Source organism: Ambystoma mexicanum, chromosome 1p, assembly GCF_040938575.1.
Source record: "Ambystoma mexicanum isolate Mex_15411 chromosome 1p, UKY_AmexF1_1, whole genome shotgun sequence".
Lineage (NCBI taxonomy): Eukaryota > Metazoa > Chordata > Amphibia > Caudata > Ambystomatidae > Ambystoma > Ambystoma mexicanum.
Genome location: NC_090921.1, coordinates 635748492 through 635768338, shown reverse-complemented (window position 1 = coordinate 635768338; position 19847 = coordinate 635748492). Strand labels below are relative to the sequence as shown.

The 19847-nt window shown below is 41.8% G+C and overlaps 1 protein-coding gene across 3 annotated transcripts in view; it reads right to left on the bottom strand.

The window, feature by feature from the left end:
* The window catches only part of LOC138577868 (excitatory amino acid transporter 5-like), a 518879-nt gene that overhangs the window by 171629 nt on the left and 327403 nt on the right, over window positions 1-19847 (bottom strand). For all 3 annotated transcript variants that reach the window (XM_069649661.1, XM_069649664.1, XM_069649663.1), the window contains exon 7: window positions 7122-7355. In XM_069649661.1, coding sequence (XP_069505762.1) covers window positions 7122-7355 — 234 coding nt within the window. The remainder of the gene's footprint in view (window positions 1-7121; window positions 7356-19847) is intronic.

Sequence of the window (19847 nt, the reverse complement as noted above, 5' to 3'; positions counted from 1 at the left end):
GAAACGTAGTTGTAACTCTTCAAATTCCAACACCCTGTTCTCCCTTACAACATCTTCTATTCTTAAAATACCCTGATTAATCCAACGTAACCAATGCAGACTTTTATTATGTATTTGAACAGCCAGATTATGCCAAAGTGATGCATTGCCAAAGTGATGCATTGTAAGTAAACCAAATTGTTTGGTCATTCTCCTTAAACCATGTTACCAAGGCCACCTTTGTAGCCGCTATCGTTGGAATTCTCCATTCTTCCCCGGAAGTTTCTCCATTGTATATGAGTTATCTATGAGATACGGCTTATAAACACTCTTTTCTATTTTCAACCAATTTGGGTCAGCTATCTCTTCATTTTCAAAATAATAGTTAGCTTTCTTCAGATGAAACACTCTATGATATTTTATGAGATATGGGTATCCAAACCCCCATATTTTACGCTACATAGTAGGATAGATTTCGGTATTTTTGCACGTTTACCTTCCCCCACAAAGAATTTTGGAAAACTACATCAACCTTCCATAACATCTTTTTCGGCACCAATATGGGAAGGGACTGTATTATATATAATACCTTTGGCAATAAAACCATTTTTATTGCATTAATTTTTGCCCAAATCGATAAAACCATCCTATCCCATCTTTTAATGTCCATTAATAATTTCTCGATTTCTATATCAATATTATGATTAACTATTTTTTTTAAGTCTTTAATAATCTGTACACCTTCATATTTTATTCCAGACACTGACCATCTGCAATTCCATGATGCTAGCACATCTTTATCACAGTCCGCTGTAAGTGGAAAAACGACTGTCTTACTCCAGTTGATGTCCTGATAGTTTCCCCACTTGTTCAAACATTGATTTCAGTAGTTGACTACATTCATCTGGATTAGAGAGTAACACCGTCATATCATCTGCGTATGCTAGTATTTTCAATTCTTCCCGCGCACATCCCTACTTTGTCTAATATATGCAGCTAATGGTTCCAGCACCACGTTAAATAAATATGGAGACAGCAGAAATCCTTGCTTACTGCCCCTTGACAATGGAAATGAGCCCGACACTAACCCATTTATTTGTACCTTTGCCAATATATCCCAGTGTAAACTATGTATTACTCTTATGAAGACTGGACCAAAACCCATTTTTCCTAAAGTATATTCGAAGAAATTCCAGTTGACCATGTCAAAGGCTTTCTCCACATCAGAAAATGCCATTATTGAAGTATTTTTCTCTCCACCCTTCATACCTAGAATATCCAAAATCGTTCTGATGTTATCATAACCAAACCTTCCTGACATAAACCCTACCTGACATTTTTCCACTAGATCACCTATATATTTCCTCAATCGATTTACCAATATTTTTGTAAATATCTTTGATATCAGTCTATAATTACCACATTGTGTATGATCTTTATCTGGCTTAGGTAACAAGACAATTAGAGCTTCCCTCATTGTTTTACACAGCAAGCCTGTAGATATAAAATGATTAAACAGATCACATAAGTGTTGCGCAAGTTGAGATGCATATCAATTATAACATTGTACTATCAACCCTTCAGTACCCAGGGGTTTCCACCATTAAGTTGTTTATTTGCCTTTAGCACCTGAATGATAATGATTTTTGCATTCACCCCAAATTTCCCTTCTGGCTGCAACGTTGGAAGTTTAATTTTCCGAAAGAAATTGTCCAAATTCGTACCATTCAGAGATATATTTTCCGTATATAATTCTGAATAGTAATCCCAAAAACAGTCACGCATTTCAGAGCTTTTTACTCCTGTTTTTCCATCTTGACCTCTCCACTATTCCTTTAAGTTTACCAGCCAATAATTGACCTCTCCAGCATCCCAGAATTTTAGTTTTGAATAGAAAATACCCTTTTCCACCATTAAATCAATCAAGTTATCATGGGCATCTCTCACCTTTTTCAATTCAATCCTATCCCTTTCCAAACTCCATACCGCATATCGCTGTTGTAATATTTTGAGTTTGTCTTCCAGCGCATGCATTTCTTCTATACTTTCCTTCTGATCATGTGCAGATCTACTCATTAGTTCTCCTCTTACCACCGCTTTAGATCCATCCAAACAATTAATGCATCAGCCGATCCCACATTTAATTCGAAGTAGTTTGTAATAAATTACTCCATTTCCACAGTTACTCTTAAATCCTTCACTATCCCTGCCTGTAATCTCCAATTATTTTCTTTAGGTTTCATACCTGTAAGGGTCATCTGAAGTTCTACTAAGGCATGGTCAGAAATCACTCTTTCTTTTATTACTTTATTACTTTATTACCTTATTACCATATCTGCCATCTTCTCACTAACCAGCAAGTAATCTATCTTTGAATAAGAAGTGTGTACGGGCGAATAAAATGTATATTCCTTTTCCTTTTTGTGCATTAATCGCCATATGACAAGTAGATTATACCTCTGTAGGAAATGATTGAATTCCTTACTTATGCCCTCACCTGAAAACCTACATTCTGCTGAACTAGCCATCTTACCATCTAATACACAGTTAAACCCCCCGCCCAGTATGATTTTTCCTCCATGCATCGTATATAACAGTTTGCTTAACACATCAAAAAAGGAGATCCCTGGTGAACAGGGAGTATAAACAGAACCAATAGTATGTATCTTTCCATCATACACAATATCAGCCAAGTCATTCTGACCCTCACTATCCCTGTCTTCTCTACTTGCATTGCTAGACCCTTTCTAAACATAATGCTCAACCCTCTAGATTTCATTATATGCTTACTAGAACATGCATGTGTATAACTAGAGGTAATTAGCATTTTTCCAATAAGTGTGTCTCCTGAATAAACACAACATCTGCCTTGCCTCTCTTGATACTTTCTAGCACTTGTTTTCTTTTTTTATTTGCACAATTTCATCCCTTAACATTCCATGTAATAATATTCAGTGGTTCCATCCTCCAACCTTATCTAACCAGCTATTTACAATCCAGCTAATAACTCCATAAGTTTGAATAATGCACCACTTAAAATAATCCATTTCAACTGACCGAGTGTTTGTAAAAACAAAGCTACAGGACACAAGACAACACACAAGACATACACACAATAACACAATGAGAACGAAAAAGCATTGTAATACTGTTTGCTATTACCAGACACTTTATGAACAAGTTTATATACACAACTCAATACATTCCAAACCATACACACAGGTTGGAACCATGTCCACTCTAGAAAGCACTATATATTGTTTCTAATATCTCTCCGAACTCCATCTATTCTAACTAACCACTCCAATTAATCTCATAAGCACTAAACGTTATCTCTATTATTCGAATGTGTTCATAGTATTTCTGACGGACCATATTTCTATCGAATTCTTACTCGTCTTGTACAATGACACACTGCCAACAGCACACCAAACATCACAATTTCATAAAACAATGGTACTATACAATCACATCCCACATACTTCGCATAATAAACCTGACAAATGTACAGATTTGAAATTGAACCCAGCACTATTAACTGGCTGGCTTTTAGTGGACAACTGTATGCATACCTTTAAGTTACAAGCATACGCCAAAACTACTTTTCACCTAATATTTGACCATTGCATCCCTCAATCAAATGCCATTCGATCTTTCACTTAGCAATTTGCATACCCGGTCTCACCCGTCCACAAAGCATTGCAATTTCATTCACAGACACTAAATAAGGAGCATTTACCCACATTCACAGATGCAATTGCATCTAGTCTATCAGGTTGATAAAGTATTTCATTGCCATAGTCCATTTGTTTTTTAACCCCGTACATACTACCACATTACATTACATTTCCAAATCCGGCAAGATTGCATACCCTGTTATATGCATATTTTTAAATAAACTCAGCAGTCAATTTCCTCCTTGTACAGTCTCGTTATTACCCCTTAACTGCAGACAATGCCCAGCCTCCATTTTGTTAATTTTAACACCCTTTTTCATTTTCTCAAGTAGATATTACAGTACTGTAATTAAACAAATGCTGATCCGACCATTATTATTCCATTCCCTAGTAACCGGTCTCAACCCGTCTTTCTTAGGAAATCACACTAGTAACAGCATTTTTAACTATCGCTGTCTTCACAGAACCTTTGCCGACGTCGCTATCTTTGTTTTCATTCGCCCTTCATCAGCCACATTGAGTGTCCCATGAGATGACACCAATCTTGTATTTTGAAGCCTGGTCACGGTTTACCACTCCTCTCGTACAGCGTAAGTCTGTATTTATGTACACGGAAAACTATTGTGTGCGTAACGTGGCGTCAGCACACATCCCGTATCCTAGTCCTTTACACTATTTTTTTTCAGAGGCTTCCCATGTGAAAATAAACAAACACAAGATAGCTCAAGATTCTAACAGAGCTTAAAGTTAACAGCAGTTTGCTGTGGTCATTTTGTGCTAATGAAAGTCAATTGAAACACCTTAACATAAATTAAACCTTTCCTTTACACATTTGAAGTGAAGTAAGAAAAGTGCAGATTATGCTGCAGTGATATTAAGAGGAGGACAATCTTTTCTTTTTTGTGCTCATTTTGATGTTGTTCATAGATGAAGTACCCTCCATAGGATCCGACTCTAAATAAGATAAAAAGGCTTCTGCACTTTTATGATCTGTGAAAGAATGTAATTGCTCCTCCACAATGACCTTAAATACGGCTGGGTAGAGCATATAATATTTCAGATACTTGTCTCTTGCTTTATCATTTTCTTTATCAAAGGACCGCATTTTATACAAGACATCTTTAATTAAGTCAATGAAAATCATTATTCGGTTGCCACCCCAAGCCAGATGCTTCAACTCACGTGCTTTCTTCAGTATGAGTTCTTTTGTTGGAAATCTTAGAAACTTTACAATTAAGTGTCTCGGTCTTTGCCCTCGGATGTTATCATCCATTGTATTGAAGTGTGATTCAGCAGTATCAACCCTTAGCGAAAGTTCAGTAAATTTCTCTTCTGAGTCAGAGAGCTTAGCCTTAATCTCAGCAATGGCCAGTGTCACTTTGGTGAGGAGCTCCAGCAGTTTATCATCCCAATCATTGCAAGTATCCCTCTTTTCAGCACCCTTTGGTCTTTTGGCGGGTTGAATTGCCTCAGGGGTGCCAGGTACAGACATCTTAAGGATGATGATGATGGGAGTTAGCTTTGGGCATAGGAGCTCAGCTTTCAGGCTGCCATCCTGGAGCTGACAGTTCTAGAACCAGTTCAGACTTTTACAAAGAAAGCAATTGTCAGATCTGAAGACAATGATGCTTTAATTTCCAAGAAGGTCGTTTCCTCCAGTGGCATCCACTGCCAGGGGACATCCTTTTTGGCGAGCTGCCACAATAGTTCCGAAAGGGTGGACAATTTTTTTTTTAACCTTCTGCAATATGTGTCCATCCCCAGGAATCTGTGAATTTCAGAGACATTGGTAGGAGCAGGTGACTCCAGAATGTCCAGCACCTTTTGTGGGTCTGAGGAAATGACTGCTTTTTGGAATATGTCTCAAAAAATCTCAAGCCATTGCTGCAAGAACACACAATTCTCCTGTGTAGGGTGAACCCTGTTGATTGTATTCTTTCCAGTACCTTCTCCAATCTTGCCAAATGTTCCTCCTCAGTCCGGGAAAACACTAAAATGTCACCACTAATGTTGATTGCCCCCGGCAATCCTGCTACTACTCCCCTTACAGCGTGTTGGAAAATGTCTGCTGCAGAGGAGATAACAAAACCGAGCCGTTTATAATGGTACTCGCAGAAAAAAATGTGATGCACCTAGAGGACTGGTGTAAGCTCAGCTGCTGATACTGTGCTTGTAGATCCAATTTTGAGAAGAACGCAGCTCCTTGCAGGTGTGACACAATCTCATAAATTGTGGGGTGATGTGTTTCTCCCTCTTTATTGCCTTATTGGGAATCCTCATGTCCATGCAGATGCACACAGTCAGGTTACTTTGGCTTGTGTACCACAATGATTGGGGAGAGCCATGGAGTCGGTCCTTCAACCGTAATAATAATATCCAGAGACACTAGCTTTTTCACAGAGATTAAAGGGACCCTATTCTATTCAATTTAATTTTTGTAAAGTGCAAGCTCGCCCATAGGCCTCAGAGGGCTGAAGCACTCTGCGGTGCCCTCAAGCACCGTCCGGTGCTTGAGAGTTACGGGCTGAATATTCTTGTATGTGGCGCCTAATGGGTTCCCCTTTTAAGCACCCAATACACTCAAAAACATCATGAAATCTTGCCACTAGGCACTGGACGTCATTGACATACAAAGCAAATGAGAAATTGACAATTTGTAGGGCCTCTGCCACTGCACACCCCAACAGGGTATCTTTGCTGACTGTTGTAACAAAGAAATGTACTTTCATCTGTTGTGAGCCATGCCTGACTGCTCCCACAAAAGCGTCCACCCGTGGAATTGGCTTCCTACCACCAAATGTGAAAAAATAACGCACACGGTTGTCTTCCGTAGTGGCACTGAATTTCTAAGCTTCTTGAAATGCGATGATAGCATCACATTAATGGACACCACCTGTGTCTATTATGGCTGGTATGCCCTTCTCTTGGATGTGCACCATGCATTTGGGCTGGCACTTTTTCTTTTGCCCTGCACCTATGACATTTGATATGAAGAATGCTTCTCTGTCCTCATCTTCCTGGAGTTTTGGGTCGTCGCATTGTACCGAAGGATCAACTTGAGCGACGTAAGGGTGCACCTAGGCATACAGGGTGATGGACAAAGTTACTGTGCGGCCCAAAGGATGTTCTGTCAACCTCTAAGAGGTGGAAAGCAGAAGGCATTGTAAATATATGCAACGCAAAAGTGCGAGAGTTTTGTACTGGAAATGTATCATTTTAAATCATGCATTGGGATGTTGCATGTATTGAAATGTTTCACATTGCATACACCTATTGGATGAATCATTGACTGGAGAGTGATTACGAGTGTCGCTCTTGCATAATAAAGGATGTCACTAATAAAGGGAATTATGCACATTCATTCCTTTTTTAAATTAATTTTTTAAAAGAACTGCATTGCCATCTTGACATTCTTTTTGTAATGTCATGCATACGTTAGGTGAAGGTCTTTCTATGAGCACGTACCTCGAAGATGTAGCCAGGGCAATCAGAAGAGCTTGCAATATTCCCTGGATGAAGGGGAAGGGATTCTTCTTAGTAAATATGAGGTACAGAAGTGGCAGGAGAATGACACCATGGATGAACAGCCCTGCCATCACTGTTATGGCATAAAGGCCCAGTTTCTTCCCAATCGTTGCTGGATCCTCCATATCCAAAATCTTCCCAGCAATGAGGAAAACGATCCCAAATGGAAAATACCTAGAGCGGATGAGAAAGAAACATGGCTAGTTAGCAAGCATGACATGATCCGTGCTCGCCTACTTTAGTGATTTCCAGCACATGGAAAGGGATTGCAGAATGATCTAGGGTTATCTAAGCATATTTATATTTTCACTGAAATCACTGAAGTTCGAATAGTTCAGACTATCATTCAGGTATGCAACAGTCGGGAAATTCAAATGCCATGAGGCTCATGTTCATCAGAGCTGTAACGTTCATGAAAAGAGTAGAAGCCTTGCGTAAGACTCCTACTCCTTCCATTAATGAAATGGCTCATTTTCAAGAATTTGTGTGGCAGAGAGGAGGGGCGGAAAGCAACTTGTGTGTTTGCCCCCTCTCCACCATACAAATGCTCCAGAATGTGTGCCGGCATGGGTTCCCATGCCAGCGCAAATGCTGGAGGTCCCTATGGGGTCCGCCAGCTTTATGCAACAGCATAAAGCTGGCGGACCCCATAGGGATACATTGCACACGCTGACTGCCATGCTGGCAAGCAGCGTGTACAATTACGCATGTCGGGTAGGGTTTCATGTCAATTGGGAACACTGCTTACCATGCAGGTTTAGTGGCGCTCACAATTAGAAGTAAATACAATTAAAAGTAAACACTGCCTGGCATGCAGGCATGCCAGGCACTGTTTACTAACTTTGCAAGGCAGAGTGTAAACGTCTACGCCGCCTTTTGTACTGAACTGGTGGCATACACACGTGTACGCTTCCTTTTGCCCTGCGCTTTTGCACTCCGCCGTGCAAATTACAAAAAGGTGGCAGTGGGGAGTTGCCTACATGTTTGTCAATATGTAACGGCTCCCTGCTGCCAAATGACACTTTCTAGAACATGAGCTCCTATGTAGCAAACACATTTCCATTCCGCCAATTCTGATGACATCACATGTGAAATCATATACAACATCAAATAGGGCATGGTTACTCCCTACAACCTAGTCAACAGTAATACCAAGAGAGGGAGTTCTTTTTTGTAGTTTTGTTTGTATAGAACAGGTTTGCTCCCACCTCTCTATTTTCTTCACCTGGTATTCCCTCAATTTTCAAATGGTTAAGGCACGGCTATCGGTCGTGGGGTTCTGTTTTTTATCTATAATCTCCCAGTAAATTGAGGGAACACAGTCCACAGCAATTTTCTTCACATATCTTGAACAATAGCAGCAGATAAGGTCAAAAGCTATGACGATGAATACCTGCTGGAATTGCTAGCGCGAGCGACAGCATTGGGCCCAGAAAATGAAAATTATCCATTAAGTAATGTGAGTAAATGGGACGAGCAGGAACTATTGAAAAAGAGGTTCATAAGAACAGAACTACATGGAGTGATAATTATAGAGTATATCTGCAATGTCACATTGCCACAAGGTCTAGTGGTAGAAAATGAAACACGTCTGTTTTTAGATAATACGGAATTCATACTACAATGGAGCTATATAGCAAACAAATGCGGCAGAGACGGGATTATTTTGATTATAGATACAGCTAAGGAAATGTCAGATACATTTGCAGCAGAGTTATTAGTCTTGGAAGATGATATCAAATAATTGGTCTCATTAGATATTTACCAGAAAAGACCAGATGAAATCTCTAAAGAAATAGATGATTTCAAAACTACTTGGGACAGAGTTAGACGTATGAAAAATGATATAGCAAACCTTTTGCATGAGAAGTCTTTCGTTTATACACAAGATAATTATAAATCAAATACCCAAATAGAGCAAAAACAATCCAGAGGCAGCAGGGTACGCTTTGGGAATACGTCTCATAGCTCCCATGGTTCACACGATGATAACTTGTATGAAAGTGATGACTTCTACTTGAATAAAATAGGGCCATACAGAGGTTGAAGACAGAACAGTATGAGACGTGGTCAACCCCAAAGATCATCAAGAGGAAGAGTAAGAGCCAATACTAGAGCACAATCGTCTTTTTTAGACCAGGGCCAAGGGAATTGGGACTTCGAACCACGCCAAAGGCGGTGCAAAACACCTTTTTAGTTAATCTATTAACTTATCAACCGACCGAGGCTGAACTATCAGTACTGGAGAAGGGTTTTAGTTTTGTCCCCATGGACAGACATAATGAATTCAGAACTACAACTGATCTGGAACAACTATTCAGAAAAATACACCTGAAACAATTATTTATGAACCACCCCTTTAAAGGTGAAGAAAATGAAACAGGGTTCCGCAACCATTCACTTTTAACCCTCCAACCACAAGCCATACCACAGAGTCGATAGTGTTCGAGAGAAGAGTCATGAGTGCTCTTGAAAAACTTGAGAGCCAGAATATTACGAGAAGTGAAAGTCAAGTCATTCACACCCTTAAGAACAACCAAAAGATAGTTCTGAGGAAAGCCGATAAAAGAGGAGCCATTGTTAGTCTCGACCAGCAGCCGGCAGGACTACATTAATACGTGTAATCACCAACTGAATGACAATTTACTTGTGAGCCTAGACATAGGGCCACATAACGAGTTTGGCGGTAACCCTTAAATCCGGCGGTCGTGCTATTACCGCCGTATTTAAGGGTCTGCCAAATCAGGGCTTCGGCGGATTTCTCCCCAGCTCTGAGCTGGGGGGAAATCCGCCGAAAATGTGCGCTATTACCGCCGGTGGGAAATCCGCCGGCGGTAAGAGCGTGAAAATTCCCCATTGAGCCCAATGGGGAATGGGGCATTCCCGAATGGGCTCAGTGGGGAATTCCATTCCCGCCAAACCCGTGATCTGGCACTAATAGCGCCGGGGGGATTGGCGGTAGGGCTAATACCGCCCAACTCATGATGAGGCCCATAGTGTCTTTGTACACTAAAATCCCCCAAATGGCAACACTGAATATGGTTGATGAAAACGACTAGAATCAAGACCAGTGGGCAAAACACCTAACCCATTCATATTGTGGTGTACTGAAATGTCTTTATTGAAAATTTTAAGCAGATACATGGCACATGGCACGGCCATGGGTTCCGCAGTGGCATCTACATTGGCCAAACTATACGTTGAAACTGTTGACACACATGTAATCTTGAACAACACCAACCAATATAGACAATATATCAAGTTGTGGAAAAGATTTATCAATGACATTCTAATGGTTTGGTCTGGTGACATCCCAACATTAGAGTCATTTACATCCTGAATCCATTCTTGAAATGTACCAATACCCACAGTAAAGAAAACATACATTTTTTAAACTTTACTATTTATGTCAAAAAGACGAATAATGGTTAAACCATACAACAAAACCACTGACAAAAATTCGCTATTGCTATATTCTATTTTTCACCCTAAGCACACAAGACAGAACTTACCAATTGGACAATTTCTTGCGACTTAAAAGGAATAGCACTACTAAGATGGATTTTGTACATGAAGCTGATAAATTGAAACATAATCTCATAGTTAGAGGGTACCTGAGCAAAATAGTAGAAAAATCTTACAAGGGTGTTTCAAACAACCACAGAGAGGTACTCTTAGAATATATAGAGAAATAGAACAATACGATGGCATTGTCTTTGTTAGCTCATATAGCCCCTTAACTAATGAAATTACGAAGATCATTAAACATAATTGGCACATACTGGAGGGCGGAGATTGTTCATTGATACAACCGAGACGTGCGTTTAGAAGAAGCAAAAATCTTAAGGAATTTACCACCACACGGAATTATGTTTTTATTAAAACAGATGGTCAGACTACCCTCACAGAAAAAATGGGGTATGATTAAACCTACAGGTCACAGTCCCTGTGGACAATGCAGCTGTCGCCCACAAACAACAAGAACCAAAGACATTGATCTAGGACTTAGTAAGTTGTGGCAACAGAGAGTATTAACTAACTGTAACTCAGTAATGGTGATTTATGCCATATGGTGTCCGTGCAACTGATTGTATATTGGCAAGACTGAGAGAAAAATCAAGATAAGATTACAATCAGTGAACATAAGAGCTGTATAAGGAACAACACACTCAATGCTCCATTGGTAGGGCATTTCAATGGTCTAGGTCATAAACCAGAAGATCTAAGACTGGCCATAGATTAATGTAGCAGTGTGCCGCTGGCCACGTTTTTTGGAGCGCCAGTGGTATGAGAATCGAGGCAGCGCAGTGTTATTTGTTGGAAGTTGACATTGTTGCCTCACCTTGAAAACCATTCCAACCGAGCACTTGTTCTACTGTAACTCGTAACGATCAAGCAGCTGCAGCTATTTCTGATACTGATCAGACGCTGTTTATATTTGCATGACTTTCAGTGTTCAATTGAAATCGCTCCCATTTTCATTGCATATGTGCGATGCCCTTCACTTGATTACCTGCAATTCTGAACGCATAATCATGCTCATTACGTAAGTGATACTCGTCACAATCCCTGCCAATCAATTAGTCAAGACGTGAGTAGGTGCCACTGGTTGTTCAGATTTGTGAAGTATGCTGATAAGACTTTTATATGTGTGTCCTTAGGGATATTTCGACTACTGTACTGAGAATTTTGCAGTCCATATGGATGCATTACAAATACTGAGAAACGGTAAGCACCAATCGTAACCCTCTCATAGAATACATTATGGTGTTTAAGAAAGGTCTCCCCTACTAATTAGGTACCTTTTCTGTTTTTTTGTTTAAGGTTTGGTCTAGGCTCGTTAACTGCACTTCCACATTGAGAAGCCAAGTGACAAGATATCACGCTAGAACGTGTTTGTTCAACCACAAGTCTCTTTGAGCATTGCTCTGAAGCCACTACAAGCCAGACCTGTTTGGGTCTATGATATTGGCTTTTTTATGACCCCTGAAGAGGTTCCTACAGAGATGCAAAGCGTTCAAAGGAACGATACATGTTGGGGTTTTCTACAGCACTAGTCCAAGTGTTGTGATGGACACTAGTTTTCATTATATGTAAAATAGGCATTGTTGTCGTTGCATATTGAACAGAGTTATACATGGATTGAGAACTCTGGACTATGATAAATAATTGTGGTTCTTTTACTAAAAATATGCTCTTTGAAATGTATTTTTATAATTGTTGTATTTTTCCACTTTGTGGACTGTAGAAATGTTATATACATTATTTTCACTTAGAATCATCTGTTAGGTGACAGGCACAGGACACTTTATTAAGCACTTGTCACTTTTTTTATATGGATTTTACTATAATGTTTTTAACGTGTATGTTTTATGCATTAACGATGTAATGTTTTAGAGTTGTGTGCATTAAGTCTGGTTGAATATTCAATGCACTTTATGTTGTTATAGATCTGGTTGAACCATAGAAGTAATAAATCCCCTACAACCTAGTCAACAGTAATACCAAATCTAAAGAGAGAGGGAGCTCTTTTTTGTAGGCACTTCAGATGTTTTGCACTACATCTTCCATGATCTTTCACTACTACCTATTCTGGATAGGGCTGATGGTAGTTGTAGACCAAAACATCTAGAGGGCCATACGAGTAACCATGGTATAACCAATACTTCTTAAATTGTAGATGCCATACGAGGTACATTCTGATGATATTACTAATTCCAAGACTTATGTGGATGCATGTTTTCGTGACTTTTTCTTTCAAGGAGTTCCATGTGTGCACTGCAATCATTAGCATATGCTATCTTTCATTTTCCATGCCGCGTTTTCCTTTTATCTGTCGTACTTCACCACCACCAACTTATTGAACATTTTATATCTTTAATTGTGTATTATTTCACACTTGAATATGCAAAAAGTACATAATGAATGCATGAAAAATCTGTCACAGTCGAGAAGGGGTACATTCTACCCATGGAAGAACAAAGAAGGAAAACCATAGAATACAGTGTTGTTTCCTTATGGGATGTAGCCTCCAGTTATATAACCATGCACAAAATATGAAGGTGGTTGAATCAAACATACCGAATGCAGCATCTAATAATGATAACATGTATGTACATCAGTGTAAAAAAAAAAATGCACTACAGCTTCACAGGGAGAAATTATGATATGCAGTCTAACTGTGAAATTGTTGCTTGATGGACACTGACCCAGTCACATAACTGGGGAAATACATTGACATTGTTGGAGGGAATCTCTCTCTTAAGCCCTTCCACTGATCAGGCCCAGAGAGCAGGTCCCACCCATGTGGCCATCTAAAACCACTCTGCCCAATGGCCTTGTTTTTCAAGGAGCGCATTGCAATAGGTCGAATGGCCGCCAGGTGGGAAGGTGAGCATATCTCCTGGGAGAGCCAAACCATCAGTGGCCCGCTGACACCCAGGGACAGGAAGAAGCCAATATGTCTCAGACACGCTGCTCAGGGGGTACTGTACAGAAGCCCGACCATGCTTAAGAGTGAGAAGGGGGAAAGAGACTTTCAGTTCCATTAGTTACCAGCCTTCAGCTGCTGGGCCCACACATTCCGACATCTTGTCCAACCAAGTGGCTATTTTGTTGGCTGTACATTGCACAATAGGCTTTCTCAGTCACTTGAGATTCCGCGCTTGGGTGTACATGTGTAAAACGATGTTAAAGGGACGTTATGGTTAAGTTGCTCTACAAAAAACTTTGACATTCAGGGAAAAGAATTCTTTGTTAAAGGGACGTTTGGTTAAATTGTAATAATAAAAACCTTTGAAATCCTTTGTCTTTTGCGGTAAGGTGGACTGAGGGCATGCTACAGAAGGGTATGAATGTGAAACAGTAGAAACTCAAACAACAAAGTAAATAAGTCCCAACAAAAGGAATGTCTAATCAAGGTTGTATACAAATATATATACTTATAAACACCATATGCAATAATAACTAAATAGAAAAATACTACAAAACCCTGACAATGTGGAACGAACACAGAATATGCAAAGACAGGACGATGCAGCACTCTAGGTAATGAAGTAGGGGTGAAAGGCAATCAAAAATCACAATGTTCGAAGAGGATACTGTTGCAGGAGTTGCCAGAATATGTATGATAGAGTGGTTAAGGCAATCTCTGACAATTCTGAACGTGATTGCGTGGAAGAGACCAGCTCTGATGGTGAAGCATATGGTGTAAATTGGTCAGTGTGTTCAGTTGGGCCAACTAAAAGTTTAAATAAAAAACGCATTCCATTGTGTTGATACATGGTATTGGAGTTAGAATGTTAATAGACTTGGTTTCTGAATATACCAATGCCAATTGACAAACTTGGCAAAATGTTAGTTTAAAGCCATCCCATATCAGAGCAAGTGCATATGCGGGGGCAAACATTGTCATGGTGGGTTGTTTTGTTGCAACTTTTGAATGTCAAAAATAACTCACCAAAGCACAAATATGTGTCAGGCAGAAGTGGATGCTTGTTTGGATGGTACCAACAAAGTGACATGGGAATCGTGATTGACCCAAAGGTTCCAGGTAGTGTTGCTGCCATAACCACAGTGCCTGAGAACAACATCTCTGATGTTTTCAGAGAAAAGCTTGGCTGCCTTAAAAGGGTGTGTCATGAGATTTGGCTAAAAAAGAGGGCTGTACCCATGGCAGCTAAAATGAAATGTGTGCTTCTGAGTGCTGCTCCCCGTTGTTGTGGTAGTACGTAAACCCAATGAAAGTGCCTGTCTATATGTGGATTTAAGGGCACTCAACAAGAATGTGAGCATTGAGCGATTTCCATTGCCAAATATTGAAGAGCTTGTCAGTCTCATGGCAGGTGCTAAAATATTTTCTACTCTAGACTTGGCTTCAGCAAACCATCAAGTCAAATTGCACCAGGACTATAGGGGCGTCACCACTTTTATCACCCATGAGGGTACATTTGGGCTTATTTCTGCTGCTGCTGCTTTCTTCCAAAGGGCTATGAAGAATATTTTGGTTGATACTAGTGGTGTATTCTGTTACCAAGATGATACACCTACTGGTCATGGGATCTGTGCTAGAAGACCATGATGTCAAATTAAAAGTTGTGCTAGACAGACTAAATGCTGTAGGTTTAACATTGCAAATACCCAAGTGTTGTTTCAGGATACCTCAGATTGATTATCTAGGCCACAGACTGTCTGGTGAAGGGGTGGTGTGCAGAAATGGTTTAGTAAAATCTATCACTCAAATTGTTCTGCCGGAAAACAAACAGGATTTGATGTCATTTTTGGTGGTCGTAGAGTATTACACCAAATGTATAAGAAACTTTGCAGACAAGTGTAAAAACATCAGGGCCCTATACAAAAAGGAAGTTGTCTTAGAATGTTTGCCTGAACGTGGTAAGAAATGTACAGACATTAAACATGCCATCTCTAATTCACTGGTGATGGCGGCTTTTGACACTTCCAAGGACACTTTTCTGATGACAGATGCCAGCGGTACAGGGCTGGGGCTATGCTTATACAGAGAGACAGGCATATTGACTGAGTGATAGCCTTTGCATCAAGAGCTCTCAAAGATGCTAAGCGTAGGTACTCAGTTATAGAAAAGGAGGCGTTGTCAGTATTATGGGCAATACAATCAATGTAAGGCCTGTTTGTGGGGCAGAGGATTTACTGTTCCAACTGATCACAAACCATTGGTGGCGGTCTTCGTGTCAAAAGTTCTGGATGGTATGTTTAGGCGCATTGTGAATTGGGTAACTGCTCTGTGTTCCCGGCAAGGACAATGTAAGTGCCAACTTCTTGTCCAGGAATGCTGTGTGCGGTACTGATGAAGATGGTGAGGAACAACAGTGATCAGCCAAGAAAACAGCGTTACAGTATTATTAGTAAGTATGTGGTTCCTTTTGAAATGTGCATATAATTAATTGCACATAGAGCGCTGAGGGTTGCATGCACATCAAAAGGAAAAGCAACAACAAAGCACGCTGAACGCATGTTGTCTGACACGCCTCACACGTTCCAATGCCCCTTTCTTCACTCTTCTGCTCTTCATGTCAGCATCACCATGAGCAGGAGAGAGAACACTGGCTACTGGAGATCTAGAAAAGGAACGCTGGCAGGATTCCAGTGATCGCCAGCACCCTCTGCCTGCATAGCCACGTCATCACTCTGAGATGCACTCGAACACGGAGCAGAGCTCTGTGCACCCCAGAAGTTCCTTTTGCCACTACTCGGACATTTTTGCTGCTCCTTGACAGCTAACATGAAAGTGGCAACCCACGGACAACTCTCCATGAGTTTTGATGCTGTCTGGCCGCTCCAGCTTCACTGTCTCAGTGTTGCCATCCAAACCACTGAAGTTGGTTGCCAACTTCCCCTTTTCAGCATTGCAGTGCAGACATTCTCAGTACTGGTACATCTCAGGCACTGCAAGCTTCTTCATCAGTACCTGGCCACTTCTAAAGCTTGTCGCCACTCTGTAACATTCAAAGATGCATACTGGGACTTCAGGTAAGTGAGTCACGTGGAGCAGGAACACCCAGGATGCAAGTAGGTAGAAAAGGAAACCACTTTATTATGTTACAGTGGTAAGATCAATAGTTAGGCTGGAGAGTATAAGTGATGCATCTTCTCAGTTCAAGCTCCTATCCTGAAGTCCTGTCCAACAGACTTCCCTGGAATCTGGAGCTACCCCGATTCTACATTCCAATGCATCTACTGATATGCGATATGTACAGTAATGATGCTACACTCAGCCCCTAGCAAAGAAGACCTGCAGTGCTCCCTGTGACATTTCTTTGCCCCTCAAGGATCTCATTGGCCTCAGAGCATTTCACCTGACCGCTCCCGACCTTCCTTGGTCCACTCCCTCGTTCACAACCACGTTCCCCTGACTGTAGATGGTTGCTGGGTCACGCGTCCCATACTAGATAGCAGAACATCCCAGGGCTGTCTAACAGGGCAGGCAGCTAAGGGCACAGTCAAATGGCACCTCCCTGGGTACCTCCATGACCTGTTTGCCTGCCCACCCTGGCCGTCCGAGCCCTGCCAGGCCCCGACCCTTGTCTGTTGCAAGAATAAAGTAAGGGACCACACATTTGTACCCCTTTTGTTCTGATGTAGGTATGTCATTTGAACCTATCTACTGTTTAGTGTTGTAGGTCTGTAAATTGAATCGAGATACTGTTTTGTGCCACTGCCTTGCATCTTTTTCTAAAGTTACAGTGCTGTAGGCCTGTATTTTTAACATAACTGCTGTTTAGTGCTCTAGGCCTGTATTTTGAACATAGCTACTGTTTAGTGCTGTAGGCCTGTAATTTGAACCTAGGTACTGTTTAGTGTTATAGGTCTGTCATTTGAACCTAGCTACTGTTTTGTGACACTACTTTGTAACCTCCCCACAGGGATAGTGACGTAGGCTTGCTTTTTCCTCCACAGGAGTTAGATGCTGTTTCTCTCAGCTCTGCCCTCCTCCTCCTCCTCTTCCTCCTCCGTCCTAGCACAGACGTCGCACTCTACTACGGCTGCTCTAGTTTCTCTTGCCCTACTCATACTCCTCCCTACCTTAGGGCTGTGGATGCAGGTCCTCTGACCTGCCGAGCAGCTCAAAGATAGAGGACCACTTGTGCACACCAGAAACCTCTCCACACCATCTTCCAGACCTCACTCCTGCTCACCACCTCTCCTTCCCACACATACCCCCTCTAGGGAGTACACATCCCCCAAGCCTTCTCGAACCAACCCTGTAACCCTCTCTACACAGACCACCTGCACCTCACCCGGCCATCTACCAGACCCCTGCTCCTCCTCCAGACCTGCTTTCCCCCTCTCACATTCCCTCCTCTCTTCCACTCAGCTATGTCCCACACTTTGCATCCCTAAACTCTGCACAGGCTATCCAAGCAAGAACCCCTCAATATGCTCCCTTGCTGACACTCACACACACAAACACCCGGACTCCCTTTAATCACCTAACATACAAACACTGCACCACCCAGCACTGCACACCTCACCCTATCTCCCCTCCAGACCCAAGACATTCCCTCCACATACACCCTTACCGCCTTCCTGAAGTCATCCAACCTAGTGATATCCCTCTTCAGCCTATCATACAACGCACCAGACACTGACACCAGACACCCCCCCCGCTTCTCTAGAAGTCAGCCCCCTGTCACCGACCTTAGATGATATTCACCCTCCCTCTCCCTTGCAGGAGGCCAGCATGACTTCCCTAGTCGCTGCCCTGTCAACCTCCCTCCCCCCTTCCCACTCCTCAGAACAGGGATTCCACCCTGCAACCCACCCACACACTCCAACCACCATTAACCACCACACCTGCCAAAACACAAGCTCTCTTCTCACATGCACCAACAATACATTCAGCTTCCCTCACCACTCCCTGTAACAGAGACAATAGGACCATCCCTAGACACTCCTCACCTCCCAACAATTACCAGACCCTACCCGCCCGACCCTTTAAACCCCCTCAAACCCTCCTTCTCTGCACACCCCTATCACCCAACAAGGTCCTGCAAATGGATCTCTGCTCCAGTTCTCACCTACCCTCTCACCACCTTTGCACCCCCACCTGAGGTCAGCCACCTCCATCCCACTAGATCCCCTGTTAATCCTCCCCTCTTCACTGCAAACACCCATCTTAGCAACAGACCAACATGCATCCTAGTTACCGCCAGATCTGTCGCAAAGAACTCCCACAACATGTATGACTTAATATCCTCTGAATGTACTGGCATCCTTTTCATCACAGAAACATGGTTCTCCTAGAACTTCTGGCCCATCACGTGCAAGGCTACAGCCTTATTGTGCATAACAGAAACAGCAGAGCAAGCGGAATTGCTATCTTCTACAAATCCCACCTCTCCATTTCACACTTCGAGCCTGCAACTCAGGCTGCAAATCCCTCATAGTGAAATTTCTCATCACCCCTATACTTACAGTTTCTTACTCATATACAGACCCCGTGCTACAACAAAAATGAGTTCCCAGTCAATTTACCAAAAACAAAACAGAGTGGTACATTTCACAGGAGACCATAATACTGAAAAACACGGAAAATATTGAATACAACTATATAGGGTAGTGGGGGTAAGGGGTTCAAATGGGCCAGGTTGGGGTGGTGTTAAAAGGATAACAAATCATGTAGCTTGCGGGGGACCCCCAAATAAAAATCCCCTCCCAAATAAAAATAAATAAAAGGAAATTCTGTGTTTTTCAGTTTTATTGTTGCAATGAAATGTACCACTCTGAAATGTCTGTCGGTAAAATCCCATATAACCCAAATACTTTGCTGAAAACCTCAGTGACTGGTTACTCACCCACCCCTCCCTCGCCATGCTAGGGGATTTCAATATAGTTCGACATCCCACGTAACCCCATGACACAACCTCTCCTGGACAACCTGGAATCCTTCCATCCAACTCAACTGGTATCAGGCCCCACTCGCTCTGTAGGCCACACCCTAAATGAATCTTCAGCTCTTCTGAACTCGTCTTCAAGCTCCCACCTCGGCCACTAATCTGGATGGAACACGCAGCCATTTTTCTTCACCCTATTGATTGCAGGCCCTCCATCCCCCTTGACTAACCCAGGACTCGCCTCCCACCTCCCTCAATGTAACAAGTTTAAAGTAACCACGGACATGGCTGACTC